This window comes from Uloborus diversus, chromosome 8, assembly GCF_026930045.1.
Source record: "Uloborus diversus isolate 005 chromosome 8, Udiv.v.3.1, whole genome shotgun sequence".
In the NCBI taxonomy this organism is placed as follows: Eukaryota; Metazoa; Arthropoda; class Arachnida; order Araneae; family Uloboridae; genus Uloborus; species Uloborus diversus.
In genome coordinates, this window is record NC_072738.1 from 131,190,208 (window position 1) to 131,211,093 (window position 20,886).

Genomic DNA, 20,886 nt, shown 5'->3' on the forward strand with positions numbered 1-20,886 from the left:
CTCGTATTTCCACCTGATTAACAAAACTAATATTTATGAGTTTGTGATAATTTTCATATTTTCTTTATCGTTGTACGTGAAATACCTTTAGTTATAGTTTTTCGAAAACGCATGAATCAATCAAGGTCATACTGTATAGTTTTTTGATATCATGCATTGTCCAGATGCAAAGATATTTAAAGTTATTTTATAGCTTACCTTAAAACCAGAGCATTAAAAAAAGAAGTAAAATTAAAAGTATCATTTCTTGACTTCATAACAACTAACCAATTCAATTTTGTGTGTTACTAAGCATGTTATGTATTATACCAAAATATTTTTCAACATTCTTACTTTCAAATGCTTCCTAACGTTGAAATAATGCATGTATTTTGCCTGCAGCACTGTATCTTATGCATTTTACTCTACACCTAGCACCCTCTTTTTTTCTCTTCACGTGTCTTCTAGCTTCCATTCTGGCTCATTCACGAGCATTAAGCTCAAAGACCGACTTGACCTTCCTCAAGGCTCGTCAGGCCTGTAAGTATGCTTCATTTCCTGTTTCTCACCATTGAGAAGAGATAAAATGGAGGGAGTGAAGACTTTCATTCATGAAACGAAGACCCCAATTCACGTGATAGATTTTAAAGCAAAGCAGTGGGGGGGAATCTGGCTTCTTTCGCTCAAAACATGCCAACCATTCGTCGTTGTTGAGTCACGTGACTTTGGGGTCTTTGGGTCAGCTTTTTCTAAGCCAATGACTTGCTCCCTCCATTTTGATTCCTGCTCTAAGTTTCTCACTTTTCTCAAACCTTTTTTTCTTGCATCTTGATATATGTTGTACACGGGAAATATTCCTAAAACGCATGCTTTATATCATAACAGTCCATATCTATTCTATGCCCTATTCTATGTTTTGATTAAATCATAAATTTAAAATCTTGTACACAATTTGCCTTCCATTCTCTTGAGGGAACTAAGCCAGGATAGCAGAAAATTGACGATAACTGAAACAGAAAATATTTCTCATTTCCGGTTCTTTCAGTTTCCATTCAACTGAAATGCGATTGAATCCAAGGTTGAAAATTTTGAGATTTTCCCTCCTCTCGAAACGTTTTCAGGTCTCCAACAACCAGCATAAGTTAACCAAAATATACAAACGTATCTAGTAACAACCTGTATGGATGTAGCACAATTGAGCGTGGATTTGGAAATGTTCATTCAAGGAATGAGAAAATACCCATCATGAGCGCCGGCAGGGAGTGAAAAGGGGTGTACTTGACCCCTCCCCAACCCCCCGGCTTTTGAAAAAAAAATTTAGTTTTAAAAAAGCTACATTATTATTTTTTTTCCTTTTTAATGGTAAAACATAGTTAGTATTATTATCAATATTAAGTAAAAAAAGTTAAACTCATTTAAAAAAAGGACAAACTACAAAATAGGTAAACTGCAAAGAACATCACGAAAAATACTAATCACATATTCATGCTCTTTAAGGCCGCCAGGGGGTGTATTTTCACCCCATGGCTTTTAAAATAAAATTAATTAACGTAAGACAAAACACAAAATACTTCAAAAACTACAAAATGCATCACAAAAATTATTGATCGCATGTTTATGTCCACGAGCATCGGTAGAGGGAGCATTTCTTCCCCCTGGCTTCAAAATTTAAATTTAATTGATTGCAAATGGACAGACTACATGCATTTATAAAACTGCAAAAATGCAATCACGAAAAACATTAATCTCATATTTATGGTTATGAGCTCCGGCAGGGGCCTACATGGGGGGAAGGGCTACATTACATTTTCTCCCTCTGGCTTATCAAAATAATATAAAGCTATTTAAATTTAAAAAAAAAACACTATACTTTCATTATAAAGCATTTCAAGAAAAATGTAAAACTGTTTTATAACTTTCCTCAGAAAAGGATTCTACGTTGACAGTCAAGCATTTAATTCCCTATAAAAAATGCAACTGGTACAATTAAAAATCGAGAAAAACATCTATGTTTGGGTTATGGTGTTAAATTCCACAGAAACATTTACTCCTAATAATAAATGCTTTCAAAACTAGAAAAAATCACTCACCTAACCACTTTTTCGCTGTCTGCAATATTTCGTTTGAGACAAATTCATACAGAAATGAACGAGCCTACTTTAGTGAATATCTTTTCTAACATCAGCTGCAGCTTTTTCTCCTTTAAAAGGCTTAAATTCCAATATTTTTTTTCTGAATTTCCTTTTCACCGAAAAAACAGATATCTGGAAACCAAATGTTTATTTTTATTGAAAAGAAACTATTTTTCAATATGAAAAGAGATGCAATTCATTCTCTCAAACTATGAAAATTTATGCTTCAATATAGCGTTATGATTTAGAACCCCGAATTTATCATTTGCCTGACAAGTGTTTTATTACAAAATGTTGTTCATGGCAGTTATTTTTTTGTGAGGGGGGGGAGATATAAATAAAAGCAAAAACTGATGTATTATAGTTACCTATTACTAGAAACCGGTTAAAATGTGCAAATCAGTTGCGTTTCTCCGGAAGAAATTTAAATTTATTAGCTATCTTTTCCGCTGAAAAACTTGTAGTCAACTTAAATTAATGGTTGAAAATGGTTCACTTGCTTTAGGATTTCAGTACAAAAATTTTTTTAATTTATACCACTGTTGTGCTCCAATTTATAAAATGTGGGTTTCCTCTATATATTTTTAATAAATTTTTCTTTAGTGTGGCACAGAAAAACACACTACATTCGAATCAGCGATATAACGAGGGGTTACTGTGTACAAACAGTTTGAATAAAAAAACATTGCCCTCTAACTATTATGAAAGCCCGTCAGCCTACATGCTCACTCAATTAAACCAAAATTATGATTTAAACTAGGGATGCAACAATAAACAAACTGGCCGACTACCGATTAATCGATTAAGGTGAAAAAACAACGTAAATAAAGCACAAATATTCGAGAAAATGCAGCATATAGCTATTTCAAGGCTACAATGGAGCCTCTTCATCAGTGCAAAAAGCTCACCAACACAACCAGAAGTTGCGAGAGAACTGACAAAAAACCAGGTGGACACCGGTATTTATACCAAAGAGAGCCAACCAATAAGAATACAGGAACATGACAACAAACAACCAATCAGCGAACAGCATGTACGCTCCGGGCTCAAAGCAAGGCAAGAGACAACTAATCAGAAGCCAGGAGACAAAAAGAGTGCGAGACACCAAAGAAACAGGAAAGGCAATTATAGAAATTGCTTCCAAATATCATGAAAAAATGGAGTGCTGGAAAAATCATTGACAAGAGAATGAGAATTTTTCCAAATATGGTAAGCTTCCCAGAAATCGAGGTCATAAACCGAAGAACATTTACAAATAATCTTTGCAGATGAAAAATAAAAACAGTGACCAGAAGTCCAGCAATGCTGAGCGATGGAAGAACGAGCAAGTTCTTTATGCTTAACATAGTTTTCGTGCTCTTTCAGACGGTGCTTGAGAGCACGTTTAGTCTGTCCAACGTAGCCAAGTCCACACTTGCAGGAGATGCTATAAATGCCCCAGTTGCTATGGCAATCAATGGGGTCCTTTAAGTTTGTAAATTTTATCTTATTAACTGGAGAAAAAGCTGTATCGAAACCAAATTTCTTCAAAATCTTTGCAACTTGATGACTAACTTTTGGATAATAAGGCAAAACAATAGTATACGAAGCCCTAGAAGCAGAAACCTTTTCAGAATGAGAGGGCTTAATTAACTTATTATAAATTGAATCAATGATGCTAGGAGAATAACCACGATCGAAAGCCACTGCTTTAAGATAAGAAGCCCGGAGCGTACATGCTGTTCGCTGATTGGTTGTTTGTTGTCATGTTCCTGTATTCTTATTGGTTGGCTCTCTTTGGTAGAAATACCGGTGTCCACCTGGTTTTTTTTGTCAGTTCTCTCGCAACTTCTGGTTGTGTTGGTGAGCTTTTTGCACTGATGAAGAGGCTCCATTGTAGCCTTGAAATAGCTATATGCTGCATTTTCTCGAATATTTGTGCTTTATTTACGTTGTTTTTTCACCTTAATCATATTGTAGCACAAAGCTTATATGATAATTTTTCATTTTACCGATTAATCGGTTGTTGATAGTCGGCCGATTAATCGAATCTAGCCGATTAATAATCACAATGATTATTTTTGATGCTACCATTTCTTTCGCTACTTTTTTTTTTTCTTTTTTTGACTTTAGAAATAGTTAACAGTTTTTCTGACCGACGACTTTCTCCTCTTCCCTAAATTTCCGAAAATAATTTCAAAATTTCATGCAAATTCTTTCAGCTAATTTTCATATTAATGTTAATAAAATGACATAATATTAACTAGACATGAAAATTTAAAAATGTTAGGAGCATCCTGTGGGCAGAAAGCAAATTAAGGAGCATTTTAAATTTAAATTTATTTTTAAATTATTAGTAGCCATTTAATATATTTTTATATTTATTATTTAAAATATATAAGGTTATCTAAAAGCACTATTCTAAAAGGGAAAAAGTATCGACTCATAAAACATGACGCAACATTGTATATATGAGCATATTTGTTTTAAAAAAATAAATTAAAAAATAAATAAAAATAATATTACTTCAACCATCAGTTTGTAAAAAAATAATACTAGTAAAGTATGTACATTTTGTTTTACATCAAATAATATATTTTTTTAATTTTTTTTGTATCAAAAATTAAATTTAAATTGTTTGTTGTAATTATTTGTTTTGTTTCGAGGAACAAAATAATTAAAGTTGTGTCACGAAAAGCTGGGGATAGGGTATCATCGTACACTTTTGGGAAATGATCCTCATTTTTTTTAAATAAAACAAAAGCATTTGGAAGTTTTTTTATTTTTATTTTTTTAATTTTTATTTATTTATTTATTTATTTTTTGGAGAGAGTTAAGAGGAGGTTCCAGTACGATCATAAACACATTTGTTTATTTCTGTTACATTTCTGTACATAAAAAGATAAATAGAAATAACATTAATAACATAAAAATAAAAAACAGCTGCAAGGCAGCAGTTTTTTACGAGTGTGTCACAAAAAGTGAAGGGGAAGAGGGTGAGGCTAGTGGGGGAATAAATATTTTTCGCATTCCAATTTAAAAGTCCTATAATTTAATTATTATTTGCAGTGTCATATGAATTTCAGCTGTGAGAATTATTCTTTAATGTTTCATTCAGTTTTACGCACTTTCTAAACTATTTGTTTTTACTTATACTGCAGTTCTAAAATAATATTTGCGCAAATTAGGTTTATTTATTGTTTATAAATGTATTCATCATAGTTTCTTGCTGAATGTATGCTTTAAAAAAAAATTTGAAAAATATCTTTTCCGCCGATTAATCGGCAAAATGTAGTCGATTAATCGGTGCGTCCCTAATTTAAACTACGCAGAGCTCATGGATAACGATGAGAAAATTTCGGGAATTTCAAGTGGTAACACCCACTTTTTCCTACAGCAAACTGATCAGTGATGATTGAAAAACCACGAATGGCGTTGAAAGATTGACATGTAACAAAATTTTCCAAAGTAATGCAATTACGAATAAGAGCATTATGAAAGATTATTGACAACACAAGGTAGGATGAGCTTTGACTCACTTTGCATAGTTACACAGATTTAGACATCATTCGAAGCACCAATCACAGAACACCACGTGCAAAGCATTGTTTGTTACAAATCCCTCTTTTGTGTTCTTATTGATCCTATATAATGCTCTTCGGTGCAATTGCTTTACGCCAGTAGTTTTCGTCACACGCCAATCGTTCTAACGTCATTTGTGGTTTTTCACTACTTCGATCAATTTGCGCAAGAAAAAATAGGTGTTGCCATTAGAAAATTTTAAAACTCTCACACTAAAGCCATATCTATGAGCTCTGCCTTGTTGAAAATTATCACAATCTCAAGTGCATACTTTCAAACAACCATGGTTGAAATTCTGGTTCGATTGGTTGCGTGTGTAGGCTACTTCCGTTTCATACATATGGGAAGTTTGCTTTGGACCACCTTTCTTGTGTATAATATATGTGTATGTGTTTGTGTAGAATATAGGGCAAAATGCATTTCAATTGAATTTACATAATTTTGCAGATTTAAGCACAACACGTCCTTCGTGAGTCGACTCTCAACTATACGGAGACACAAGAATCAGGGCTCATCGCAAGGACATCCCCCTCTCACCAGAGGACGCTACGACTCGACTGCTTCGAATGATTTTGTTGGTACATCTAAAACGCCATCTGGTGGCACTGGGAGTAATTACGCGGACGATGGAACTGGGAGAGACGTGTCGGACAATTCGAAGCGAAATTCAGATGGTAAAGGTGTTATTGATGAATTACAGTTCCATTTTCTCATGAATATTTTCTGTGAATATGCATTTTTAGCGCGGTACGTATGCAGAAAACTGTAAACATTAAGACAAACATTAAGAAGTAACATTATTTATTTAGGTTTTTACTTGTAAAATTGTGAAAATTCATTGAAAATATTTTTATTTAGTATTCAAAGTAGTTTTAATGGAGTACATTTTAAACTTTAAGCGCAATTATTATCTTTTTATCAGTGCATATTTTCTAAAATTGCTCAAAACAAAATATTTTCAATTTGGGTCTCCATCATGGTTTGCGATTAAATAGAATTAAATTAACAATGAGTAATGTTGCAATGTAACTGGATGACTAAACTACTGAGTTTATGAGGGCGTCATCTTGTGCCATTCTAATTATTTAAAAGCGTTGGATCTCCATTGCACATTACCCATTAACCCTTAAATAGAAATAAAGTTTTAAAGCATTGCATTGTGTATGAAAAACTATGTTTACAGTTTTCAAATAGTATGTTCTTGATTTCTTATAAACTGGGTAGATAGTTGATGAATTTTCCCATACTATCGGATATTAAACAGGAATTCCTTTTATTGTTTTAACTGCAATTTTTAAAAAAGTATGCTAAATTTACCATGAAAGTATATTTTTCCAAGTTCTGGCACTTAAATGAAGTATTCGTGCTAAAATTAAATGTATCAAAAAATAAAATCTTTGAAAAATATTTCCTTTTATGTTTTTCTAGGAATGGAAAGCATTTTTTGGTATAAAACAAGAAGGCAAAACAAATGATCTCATCTTAATAAATTTTTAAAACAATGTGACCTAATAAATATAAATAAAAAGAACTACGACCTTTAGCTAAATACTAATAACCTGTGCCTTATTTTTACTATCAATGCTTATTCTGGCCAAAGTAGTAAGGATTATCTACTAGGCTAGAAAAAAAAATCATTTATTAGGTAATAAATAGAGGGAAAAGACGTATATTTCTCCGTTGTTTGGGGTATTTAGATGTACCTATATGTTTTCATAACTGTCAGTTTTGAAGCATTGTTTTGTGCAATAGATGTTCATTTTTGCATGTTTGTTTTGCTGATGTTGTTTAAAGTTACTGTCTTATACATACGGCGTAGTGCTTTAACAGCATGATAGCTGTTCAATGATAGATAATTTTCCTTTTGCCTATTTGTGTTTTGTATGTATTGTTTCTCCCGTCTTTTACTACACCTGCCGTGTACTACCCAGAATGCATTGTGGACTGCGGTGACGTCACGACCACGCCCAAAGGCCTGTGCAACATGCTGCAGAAAGAGTTCAGCTGCCCTCCCTACGTGGCACTCTCTCCAGCGTTTCTGTCCTCAGATCAAACATCCCCAGGTTGGCGGTAAAAAACAACTCAGCACTACTCACTCAATGCGCACTTTTATCAAACCGAAATTGATTTCAGAGTTGTCTAAGCGTTAAGAAATTTAACATGCAATAGAAATGTTTCCTTCAAAAATGTATACTATTTACACTTTAAAAGCGCTATGATAATTTTTACTTTTCGATCATTAAGACAAAGTCTTTTTAAAGCGTTCGCCCAATTTAATTCTAAAAATACGGAATTAATAATTAACTAATAATTATTTTTTTATATAAACATACTGTTAAAGTGCTCATTTTTTCATAATTATATCTCGTTTTTTTCGTTCCACATTTCATATTTTGTTTTAAATAAACTCTAAGGGCAAATTATACAGATGCAATAAGCTTTGAAACTAACGAGGGAATAGAAATCCTGAATAATTTCAATTTATGTTAATAAGGATTTTTGTCTTTTATATTTGTCAAAATTAGGCTGCTGGAATCCAGTTAACTTTGAAAAGTCTCCTAAGATTCATATTTTACAGAACACTTTATCCATAAACTCACAAATGTTTCAAAAATTAGCAATGCTCATTTTAATGCTATCACTAGTCAGGGTATTCTATATTACTCGTATTTTGGGGCTTTAGTTTGGGATACTGATGAAGCACATGGTCTGTACCTCAAGTTAGTTAGTCAAACTACATTGCGGTAAATGACAGATTGCTTTAGGGGCTTGACGTTTTGTGAAATATCAGGGAAATACTTAAAGATTTATTGTGAAAGTTTTGGGGGCATAAAAGCAAATACAGGTACAGAAATGACGACCAGCAATAGGTTCCCGGTCGAGCTAAGCCAGTCCTAGTCAATTTATCAACTCCTGATGAAGATCAAGAACCCTCTTAAAACTATTCAACCCAACAGCTGCTTTAAATAAACTATTCCAAATGCTACGTCTACAACTCTGCTGAAGTAGCAATTTTTACTAATTTCAAGATTAGCTTTGGGTTTGAAAAGCTAAAGACAATGACCACTGGTTCTCGTTTTGCCACATATGTAGAATTCCAGCTCATCAACATCTTCTCTTTTAATGAACTTAAACAACTGTATCATGTCCCCTATTTCTCTTCTTGGTTGACAATACATATTAAGCATTCCGCACCTGGAATCATGCACAAAATTTGAAAGTCCATATACTAACCAAAGTTGTACCAACCTAACCTTGCAGTATTCCGGAGGCTACACATTATTGAGATTCTGTCGGGTTACATTCCCCCAACTATAGCAGCCATCCTTAAACGCGCAAACAGTTCAGATAGTTCAATCAGGATTTTGTACCGAATGCAAATAGGGGACAAGCAACAAGTTGACTTGAAACTATAGTAAAACAATATTTTGGATCATTCTATGAAAAGTAATGTTGGAAATGCTTTATGACGCGAATGAAAGATTATAACACTCATTTTAAACATATGTGTTTGAGAATAGCTTGCACATTCATGGAGATGAAAACGTTTCTTAAAAAACAGCAATATAGTTCCGAAAGCTTTTTGTTCACAACATTCAGGGTTACCTAATGCGGTTTATCGCCTTAATTGTTTTAAAATTATTAACGAATATTTTATCGAAAATCTTTCCATCAAAACAAATATGACAAGTTAGAAATGGTCCCGCAACTATATTTCCTTAGTCATCGATATGAAGCAGTTTTTAACAAAAAAGAAAATGCTAGAAATAGTTTCGGATTTTGTACGCTATCGGTAATAGATCACGTTTTTGATTTTCAAATAAAGATCTTTTTTTTCTGTTGAAAACAGCCCTTGGCTATTTTCTGCTCAAAATAGTACATAATTGACTTTTTCAACAATAAACGCCCTGTTATTTTATAGCTACAGTTAGTAAATGAATGCAATAAACAAGTCATGCAATATACCGACTGCTCGGTTATGCCATCCTGAGACTGCTGTTTGGTCCTTGTTATGGACTCATCAGTCTAGAACAGACAGTTACCAAGCTGGTGGCAGATGTCATCTCATTGAAGCTGTCGGCATATTGCATGTAGTTCTGTCTTAGCCCGGGCTTATTAAGCAGTGGTATCTTACTGCTTATTAAATTACTTAACAAGTCGTTGAACATCTATTTCTGAAACGTGTTGAACCCGAAACAAAACGAACAAACGCAGAAAAAAATAGATTTTTTTTTAAATAATTTATCCTGCTTATTTTATTTTATTTTATTTATTCAGTTTTTTTTTTTTTTTTTGTTTTTTTTTTGTTTTTTTTTTTTTTCGTTTTTTCTGATAAATGAGCTTTAAAAAGTGATTGGGGGGAAAAAAGAAATTTTTTTCAAATGCCAGGACTTAATAATTTGATTCCTTTCAGTTTTTATCAACAAATCAATTAACGAACTTTTTCATAACTGATAACATAAATATTATAATAGAATTGAAGATTTTAATAGATCAAACAGCTAATTATAGAATCGCAATTATAACTGATCCACATGTGAAAGTCTTTTCTAATTTTTTAAAAAATATCATTACAGTCAGTTTACATTTCGTTATCAACGCAGAAAACACAAATATTATCGAATACATTTGGAATGGTACACAGCAATGGGGATACCTATTCAGTTGGCTAAACTTCGCTTGAAAGCGTTGAGAAGGTGTAATTACACTACGCACCTCTGTTGATTCGTAATTATCATGTAATTCAATAAGTCAGTCATCGGACAATTCGGAAACGTATATTCATTGATGTTGTAATTAAGTTGAAGCACATGCGTTTTGCACAATTATACTAGGTGATGACACTTCACAGGGGTTTTAGCCTTTCAATGATTAATATTGCACAGTGGGATCTAAATAGTTCTGGATGTAGCTAAGCTTATTGCCTGATCACAGAAGTTGAATTGTTAGTTAATTATTTTACCGAGAACTTCTTGTCTGCCGTACGAGGTCATTCACATGTACAATAACTTCTATTGTGTACTTTTTTTGAAAAAGTAAGCAATAGCATTTGAACCACAGTTAGGGCCCTGATATTAGCCTACTAGACCAAAATGAATCCGACAGATCAGTAGTGCCTTATCCTCCACTCGCGGGCCAGATGTGGCCGGCTAAGTCGATCCATGTGCGCCGTCGTTATGTTCAATGTATCGAAACTAGATGTTCTTGAACCAACAAAAACAACGGATAGTCTTTATACGGTATTACAAATTTTTGAAGTCAAATGTTTTTGTAAAAATCAGATGGAAATTTTGTATCAATAAAAAAAGCCTGTGATAGTGATAACGTCAGTTCTTGGTTGTAATTTTTTTTTCCTTTTCCGCGTTACCTATAAATAAGTTTTAAATATATTTAAATTTGACGCGTATTCTGGCTCGCGAGATTCATCTTGTTTGAAGAGCGGCCCGCGGGTGTAAAAGGTTGAATACCACTGCTCTAAATGAATTATATATTTTTAGATACAAATTTAATGTGTTTGGCTTCGTTTTCAGGGAATTTGAAAGTTATGAGCTACATTCAGAACATTTTCTCAATTTATTTCCTATTTTCTTTTTGAAGATATTCTCAAACATCTACGATCAAACCGCCAAACCTAATAGCTTCTCGAGTTCATAGATGATGTATCCACGAGCATTCGTACGTAGAAATGGCAATTAAATGGCCTGAAACGGCAATTTTTATTTAATTTTAAATCTTATGGAGACAGATAATGTGACCCACAAGTCGTGCCCAATGCATAATAGGTAATTTTTCCCTGCTCAATAATTAATTGATCTGAAGAGCGATTGATTTGGCTTAATGAAAGAGCTTGAAAGTCATAATTTCTGTACCTCAAATCCAGATTAACTTAAGTGCAAAACGGGTGATTTTCAGGTTATTGCTGCGTTGTATGTGGAATATTATACTGCCTTGATAAGCACAAAAATCTTATCTGCACTTTTTATCAAAATTGAGTTTCGGTCACCTAGTGGCTTTTTGTCACATATTTCACCTAATTAAAATGTTTTTTGTTCGTTTTTTCAGCGGGAAATACTTTTTGAAAAAACTCAGAAAAAGTAGCATCTGAATTAAATACATGGAGGCACACAACTAAAAATGTCAATTTCTCATTTTGAACTCAGCTAATGGTACGACTTTTGCGCTTAGCACTGCACTATACCGCATTTAGCCATAAAAACGTAATTATATTTTTAAAATAAAAGACGTTATAATTATTTACCAATGCTATGAAAGCGCAAGTCCCAGCCTTAGTATACATTGGACAAACGTTAGTCTATCTTTGAGGTGCAGATTTGGGCGGGTAATAGATTCGAAGCATTTTTTATTTATTTATTTTCTTTATTTTAGTTTATTTATTATTTTCTTTATTTTTTTATTTATTATTTTCTTTATTTTATTTTATTTATTATTGTCAATTATTAGTTCCAAAATCGGTTTTTACAAATTAAATAACCTAACTTCTGAAGGATTAAGGCAGAACACACTTTTTCATCGGCGATATGCTACTAAACTCAATGTATTTTTAGAACCGTAGCTCCAATCTCTTTACTTCCATAGCTTTAAAAATATATATATATTTACAGTGAAATGCCACCTGATAAGCTGGTTGTAAAGATTTAGACATTTTTTTTTTACTTTGGCACAGATAGAAATACATTTCGATGAACATAAAGATATAATCAATCTGAAACTTAATTACATGGAAGAAATTTCTAAATTAAAAAGTACGAATCTCTTTTTAAGTTAAAAGAAATAAAATACTGAAGTTCTTACATAATGTTTAATGTTTACACAAAAAAGTAAAAAGTATGGACAGTAAACGAAATAATTTGTTAAAAATTTAAAAAATTATTCAACGATAATTAAACTATTCACAAATATCAGCAAAAAGGCATATATGCCGTACTAGTATAGAATTCACAATGGCCTTAGTTGCAAATTGTTACAACTTGAATGTACACTATGCAGGTCAATAAATATTAAAATTTAGAAACTGAAAATTTTCATTCAAATTTTGTATTTGCCGCTTGTAAATACAATGAAAATAACATTAGTTTTATGCACTGAAAAATCGTTTAAAATTGAAGTTAAAGTCTCCTTCACACGAGGCAATTTAGTTGAATCAACTATCGAACGGAATCGGGATGTGAAACCAGGTAGAAAAGTGAAACAGGTAACGCTACCATTATCAACCTGATGAGTTAAATTAACATGATACACTTCATCAAGATATTGCCAAGCGTTTGCTCTACACACGAGTAAACTACAGGGCCGACAAAAAAAAATATCTTTACTAGTGGGTAGCGATTAAAAATCTGATTTGCAAACTTCCTGTCATGATTTAACTTGCCATGCTTATCTGGTGTTGTGAGAAGGCACTGTGCTCCAGTCGTCTCACATCATTTGGGTGAGCATGCCGTGTAAAATCATGACAAGAAGTGTGCATGTCAGGTTTTTAATTGCCATCCATGTGTAAAGTTTTTTTTTTCCCCGTAGAAGTCTTAAAAGATCAATAATCCCTTTATGGTGCTCTGCTCCAAAAATATCATACGCAGAAAACCTACATTGTGAAATGTGGTTGAGAGGCCTAGATTTCAAAGCACTCACCATCTTGTTCATGGAAAATTCCTTGGTTTAAATATATATAAAAAAAATCAGTTTTGGTTTGTTGAAATCGGTGAGCGGTGACGATTAACTACTTAAATGTTCGCTTCCTGGGTTTTGTAACTACAGTCACAACATTTGCATTATGGTCTATTCGCAATTCCAGAGCTCGAATACGCTACCTTGCGTTGATTAACAACACTAAAGGAAAAACTAAAACATTCCATTCCACGTGTTTTCTTTGGGGTAAATTACAGGCTTCAGACAGTTTGTGGTGTAATGTAATTTCAGAAGAATAGAAAAGAAACCTTCCCACAAACACGGTGAAAAACTACTGTCATTCACTAAGCGTCAAAGCAAGTTATAAGTTACGGCGTGTGTTTGTTCTACCTTTTTCATCCGCCATTAGACAGTGGCTGCAGCGTCCCCTATAGTTTGTTGGAGTTGCGAATTTCTTTAATTTGAGCATATATCTAAATTGAACACACACTTTTTTTTGAACACAACCCTTTCACATTTTTGAGGCTGCTTTTAGATTCACCTGCGTAGATAAATTCAGAGCACATGCAATAATCTCAAATCTCGCTTTGCCACACGGATTTTTTAAATTTCGTACAAGTTCACTTACAGTTCAGTTATCGGCCCATAATAGCAAAGTTTGATGTAGTCACGTTAAGTGGCTTTTTCATAATTGCTTCCACTTTATACTTATAGTTTAGTGCAGCATTGCTGTGATCAAATCCGATCATATGACAAATATTTTAAAATTATTATCGTGTATGGTTATAAAATGCGGTCCGTAAAAAAAATTGTAGTTTTAATTTTTACTTCATTAAAAAAATGTACATCACGAAGAGTTTTTATTTGTACTAATAGTTTTCATCTTTTCCATCAAAAAATATTTTTCATGTATATGCATATGCATATTTTTTTTATGAGCCATGTAGTTATTTGAGTTTAAAATAAAAATGCAAATAAAAAATGTAATTCTCAAAAACAATTATGGGTATGCGTATTTTTTTATGAGCTAGATAGTTATTTGAACAATCTTAAAAGCAAGTTTAAAATAAATATACAAATAAAAGGGGCAATTATCATTAAAAATTATGTGCCTATACTTATGCACTAGCTTTTTATGAACTAGCTTCACAGTAAAAAAAAACTGCAGCACTACTAGTAAATCTTTAAGAAACTGGATTTCCATAAAGGTTTCAAGTAACGATACAGCTTTTACTTAGTTAAAATTGTGAATTTTACTGTGGAGGATTTTTTTTTTTACAGTGTAGGTTATTTGAGTGATCTTAACGTAAGTTTAAAACAGAAAATACAAATGAAGTGGGTTTTTCTCAATTACAGCCTCAAATTTTGAGTGAAAAATGAAACTTTTAAAAAATCAATGTCGTGAAAAATTTGAAGTTAGCATGACAAAGATGAATCCGCAGTAACGTAGGCTTAGTTGGTAATATACAGGGTGTTCCGCTTTAACCTTCAAGATCTTTCTTTTCGAGCGATAGTCCTAGATGTATACTTCCAATTGCAAAAATGTTTAAAATCAGATGCAGAGTTGAGATATTGAAAGTTTGACGTGAAAATAAGAATAAGTCTAAAAAATACAAATTTAACTTTTTATACGGGCCCTAAGTCCCCCAACTAATATTAAGAGAAATAATCTCCGTTGAAAACTATTACTGACACAAAAAAACTTGACATTTGTGAGAGCAAAACCCAAAGAGATATTCCAGTTCAAAGTTTTAAGGGACCGTACAGAAGATGAGATTAGAACTTATCGCTCTTTCAGAAGAATTTACATTTTTCATCGCAATTCAGAAATAAATGTAAATGTTATGCCGAGATACACAAAAACACACAACAAAACCTCAAACAATTTGAAAAACCACACTCTATGCACACATTTAATTTTAAACACTTGTTAACCGCTACATTTTCCCCTAAAAGGTGTCATTGACGGCGAGTGAAAAGTGGTGTAAGTCACAAAACGCTGCGTTTCATATCTCGGTAAACATTGGTCGTATTAATTTCAAACTTTTTGTTTTGGAATCATTTTTCAATGGAGCTTATTTTCCTAAACATAAGTTAGGTGACCTGAACCCCGTATAAAAAGTTAAATTTTGTTTTGTTTTTTTTTAATTATTTTTATTTTTATTTCAAACTTTCAATACCTTAACTTTGCTTCTGATTTTGAACATTTTTGTAATTGGCAGTAAACAACATCTAGGACATGCGAAAATAAAGGTCTTGCAGGTTAAAACGGAACACCCTGTATAATAAGCAAATCGATTAACTATTCAGAAAAGCGTTAAAAATTTAAGGCCACTGTTTTATTTATTTACTTTACGGATGATCAAGGAAAAGCATGATACATCCGAATGTGTTGTATAACGGTGTGCGAAGTAGCGAGGGAACACTTGTTAGTGTGCAAAAAAAAAAAGAAAAAAAGAAATCTCGCAGTCGGTAGGATTCGAACCTACGCGGGAAGATCCCAATGGATTTCTAGTCCATCGCCTTAACCACTCGGCCACGACTGCTTACGTTGCGCATAAACAGATAATTTCTGTGTGCGACATCACAAGAGAACTTCAGCAATATACAGAGTGTGTATGTGTGCACGTACGTTATACAGTGCTAATCAGGAAAAAAGAGTGCAATGTATCTGAAACCGCGTTACAACCATTGTCGATGAAAATAACGGCTCATTTTACATTACAACTTAATGATGTTGTCACCTAAAAAAAATCATTAGGATGAGTTACTTTGTGACAGTAGCAAAATTAAGCTTACAAAACGATATTTTCACATGCAGCTTCCAAACAATGAATCAAAAACATGCCTACTGATTTCTTGATGAAATACAAATCTAAAGCTTTAGCGAATTCAGATGAGCATCTGCATTTGGCTAATCAGCAAAAAAAAAAAGGGAAAGGAAACGATCTTCCTGACAAATTTAATATTTCCGCTTCAGGTTTCCAAAATTTAAAGTTGCTGATATTTTTTTTTCCTCGGGGGACTATGGAAAAACGTGATATATCCGAATGAGCGATATACCGGTGTTCGGTGTAGCGAGGGAAAACTAACTTTTCACAAAAACACTTCACGCAGTCGGTAGGATTCGAACCTACGCGGGAAGTTCCCAATGGATTTCTAGTCCATCGCCTTAACCACTCGGCCACGACTGCTCGCAAAGCTAGCAAACAGATAGTTTCAGTACCCGACACCTGTTCTTTGAAATAACGCACGAGAACTTCGGGACTTTATTTAGGACTCTGTATATTTTAGGAATATACTGAGTGCACGTTTATTTTGGGAGCGGGTCATAGAGGGGTCCGGAGAGGGGAACGATCACCACAGGGGCCAAGAAATAAGAAACGCAGTAAAATGTGCTTTCCCTGCTAACTATTTAGTTTTTTAAATATGATTCTTTTTTTAAATAATTTTTTACTGCTTACACATAATAGATATAAATCTCAAATTTATTTCTTGCCTTTCAATACATGAGACCCACAGATTTCTGATTTCATGTTCAATTTTTTTAACAGTCAACATATAAAAATGTTTGGTACTTTTTTATTACGAAATTGGTAGAGGGATTTTGGTTGTAACCATCTTTATTTTTGGGTCGTGAGGGGATAAGGCGCAAGAAAGTATTCGCTCCGGGAGTTATTATCTCTAAAACCCCTATAACGGCCTTAATTATCTCTGAGTACGGCTCTGTTTGGGAGGGGGAGAGAGCTAATTGGCCAACGAGAGCTGAACTGAGCACTACGGCAAAGTATTATACCAGTACCTTTCCCTTCTAACTTAATCCACTATTGAATGCCAGTCTTCGCTTTGAAGAATTTACTTTTAAACAAGCAGGTATAGCTTGACCACGAAAAGAAAGCGGATGACCTTGAAGCAAAAACATCATTTGTATCATTTGTAATAAGTTTTTTTGTTATTATTTTGGAATAGATAGGATTAGCTAGACCATGCCTCTTACTATTCGGTGCTTTCTGGCAAATTCTACCTATTACAAAGGATGCCAATAATGTTTCGCTTCAAGGTCATCCGCCTTCTTTTCGTGGTCATGCTTTAAGATTGTTGCAAAATTCTGGGTCACAAAGAAATCACGTACAGTAGAACCTCGTTTATCCGGCCCTCGCTGATCCGGATCTCCAGACAATCTGAATTGAGTTTGTAAACTTTTTTAAAATTGATAGCAAAGTTTAGCTATAAGTATGCTTAACATTCACTGTTTTTTAAGTCAGTGCAAAGCTCCTGCATAAGATTACGCAATAAATTATGATAATCTATGGAATATCATAGTCATTCAAACACCGCTCTTGGTTGAAACTGAAGACAGCGGACTAACTCGTTGTTAAAAAAAATATGTGGAAATTATTTACCTATTTTTTAATGTCTTGTTAACAACTCTATGTAATTTCGTTGCACAAAACATTGTTTTCATCCTAATAAATGCTTATTTAGGGTTCATTTTTCTTATAACCCAAACCATTCGGATTTTCGATTATCCGGATTGATATTTGTCAAAGTGAGACCGGAAAAATGAGGTTGCACTGTATTATTTAGTTTTCTAATGTATAACTTCCGTATGAGTGGCGATTTTATAACTTCTATTTCGTAACGAAAAATGTGATAGGTTTATTGACAGTTTTGAATATTTCTAGTAAGTTTCTTCAGGACGAAACGAAAAATAAAATTTTAAAAGTTCTAAATCTGCTGTGAATGGAAAATCGTTTCGTACCATTTTGGAGACGGTATAAACTTAATGACGTTATCGTAAGGTAGGTTTTAGAGAAGAATGTTTCTTTCAATGCGCAATGAGGTTAAATGTCGTAAAATGTCTTTGCATGAGAAAACTTATAAAAATGGGTAATAAGTAATTGATAACCACATTTTTAGAATTCATTCTTTCTCATTTTAATATACTATTTCAATGTATTGCTTGTTTTCTAAACATCTGACTTAATACGAAAGAGGTTTAGCAATGGACAACTCTGACGACAAAGCAAACAAACATTTCGGAAAACCAAAACCAAACTAATTTTTCTATTGTTGAATTTATTGCATTGCTAACCGGAAAATAAGATACTATATCAACACACACTTAATCATTAACATGATGGCTAGATTTCGCATGACTCTTTAGTATCCTAGAACTAGTATCTTTTTTTAATGGGTGTTTATTTTTCCAAGCGTAGGATCCAGACGTGGCAGTTTCTGTGTTAATCTGTTCAACAGAGTGCGTAAGGATAGCCCTTCTTCTTGTGGTAAGACTTATTTCGCGAACAGCACATATTTTACTTACGGCACTTGTCCATAGGAGGAGATAGCTTTGATCCAGCAGCTTTCTCGAGACTTGGCTGATTGCTGACAACACGAATGAATCTAAAAGCACTTCCAGCAAATTTTGTCTTTTAATAGAATACCATTTCAGCTGCATGGCTCTTTTGATTCTTGATAATGCATCTTGTTTTATTTTATCTTAGTACTGTGCATTTTGATACCGACTTTGATATTTTGAGAATTTCCCCTAGCTTTTAGAGATATGTAGATTTCGTAGCATGCTGAAGTATTGCTAAATATATTACCAAAATGGAAGTGAAAAATATTTTGATAGTAGGAGAAGGTAAGAGTAGAATACAGTTACGTTGGTACTTGGTAATTTGTTTACTATTTACTTTGGCGAAAATAGGAAAATATCGTTACTTTGACGCCATGTTTCCCTGTCGTGGTTTTATTATGCATTTTATTGCCACTTTTAATGTTCTTTCCTGGCTTAATAACTATATTTGACACATCATTTTGCATTTTTCTGGTTTTTTAAGACTTAATTTATTTATTTGGCAGATAAACTTAACGTTTTATGGAACTTTTAGTTTTGTATAATGGCTTTTTTTTATTTACTTGGCAGATTATTTTACACTTCAATAGATTTTTCTTCATAGCTTGTTACACGTAAAATTCTTATACAATGACAAAATCATAAATGGTGTCTTCAAATGCGACATTTCCATGCAAATAATACTAGAGGTAGCGATAAACATTAGGATTGCCAGATAACTCTAAAATGTCACCTCTTAGGATGTCCTTGGTTTAGAATGACGGTGAAACCTTTATATCGCGAATGTACCTGCAAATACCGTAAACGCGGGCTACTTTGACCCTAGGGTCCTTCTTTGGTCCAAATGGAGAAAAAGATAAAACTTCCGCTGTCAACCTTCAGGGTGAAATTTTTTCAACATATTTTGACAGATTCCACTAGTGAACATCCATAAGTACTCAATTATGTATACCAAGCAGTTCTATTGCTCTGTTCAAAGAAGCAACACTAGTGATTCTGCACTCCTTGTGCTAACATGTGCATTTATAACCTCTCAAACTTCTCCATGTAGAAGCAGTTCTAAATTAGCTAAGAGCTTTTTAAGTACATATTTATGAACACTATTTAATACTCTATGTCGTAGCATAGAGCATTAAATTGGGTTGTTGTACTTCTCATTTCCGTTTGGATTTTTTTTTTTTTTTTTTTTTTTTGAATTGACAATGACAACATACCTCTTTTATATTCAGTAAATTACCTCCCATTATCCAGGGCTAAAGAAGATTTACATGAAATACACCGCCAGTTCAGTCATTTCCAGCCGAGGACTGCAGTTTCGTGCTCATTAGCACTCATCAACTCGGCGTCGGAAAGTGACTGAGCTGGAGATGGAAAACCTCTTAAGGAAGCCAAAAGTGCCAAACCAACTGGTAGCCAATGTAGAATTAACACAGACCAGACGAGTGACCGAAGCAACGGTTCGGTTCAACTCGAAGATTGAAGGCAAGGCATGGTATATTCAGTAAATTACCACCCATTAGAAAGGGCTAAAGTAGAATTACATGAAATATACCGCCAGCTCAGTCATTTCCAGCCGAGGACTACAGTTTCGTGCTTATTAGCACTCATTAGCCCGGCATAGGAAAGTAACTGAGCTGGTTATGGAATACCTCTTAAGGGACGGTTCCTTGAGGTTTTCCACCTCCAGCTCCGTCACTTTCCTATGCCGGGCTGATGAGTGCTAATAAGCACGAAACTGCAGTCCTCGGCTGGAAATGACTGAGCTGACGTTGTATTTTATGTATTATATCTCTTTACCTAAAAATTACGACCTACTTTGGCCAAGCGTAAAAACTTGAAAAAAATCCGCCAGAGAGATTTGGAAAAGTAAAGAATAGCTAAAACTAAGACGATAAACAGGAAAAACACAAGAAAAAAACTGGAATTTTTCCGCAACGAATAACGAGAGCGATTGCAGACTCAATTAATCAGGGCTCAGTTCCATGACTTTCATTGTGGAACATGAAGATGAATTAAAAGTTGCAGGACGTTTAGAAAAAGGTTTACCCAGTTGCATCTACTTCTTGTAAATATTGTTAAATGTCTTGGAAAGTTTACGGAATGTTATTATTGTAGAATGGAATGAGCTCCGGTTTCCAAAGAGAACTGTTCATAAGTGAGAAGAAGGAGCGAATGTTGAAAACATAAAATGCACCAAAAAGTTTTGAA

At 33.6% G+C, this 20,886-nt stretch overlaps 1 protein-coding gene and 2 non-coding genes across 3 annotated transcripts in view; 1 reads left to right on the forward strand and 2 right to left on the reverse strand.

The window, feature by feature from the left end:
• Positions 1–20,886, forward strand: part of LOC129228595 (potassium voltage-gated channel subfamily KQT member 1-like) — a 108,349-nt gene that overhangs the window by 47,030 nt on the left and 40,433 nt on the right. The window contains exons 8-11 of the mRNA XM_054863278.1: positions 448–519; positions 6,120–6,346; positions 7,604–7,735; positions 18,536–18,604. Coding sequence (XP_054719253.1) covers positions 448–519; positions 6,120–6,346; positions 7,604–7,735; positions 18,536–18,604 — 500 coding nt within the window. The remainder of the gene's footprint in view (positions 1–447; positions 520–6,119; positions 6,347–7,603; positions 7,736–18,535; positions 18,605–20,886) is intronic.
• Trnas-aga (transfer RNA serine (anticodon AGA)) lies at positions 15,781–15,862 on the reverse strand. The gene has a single exon. It is a non-coding gene; the product is annotated as a tRNA-Ser (tRNA).
• On the reverse strand, positions 16,429–16,510 carry Trnas-aga (transfer RNA serine (anticodon AGA)). The gene has a single exon. It is a non-coding gene; the product is annotated as a tRNA-Ser (tRNA).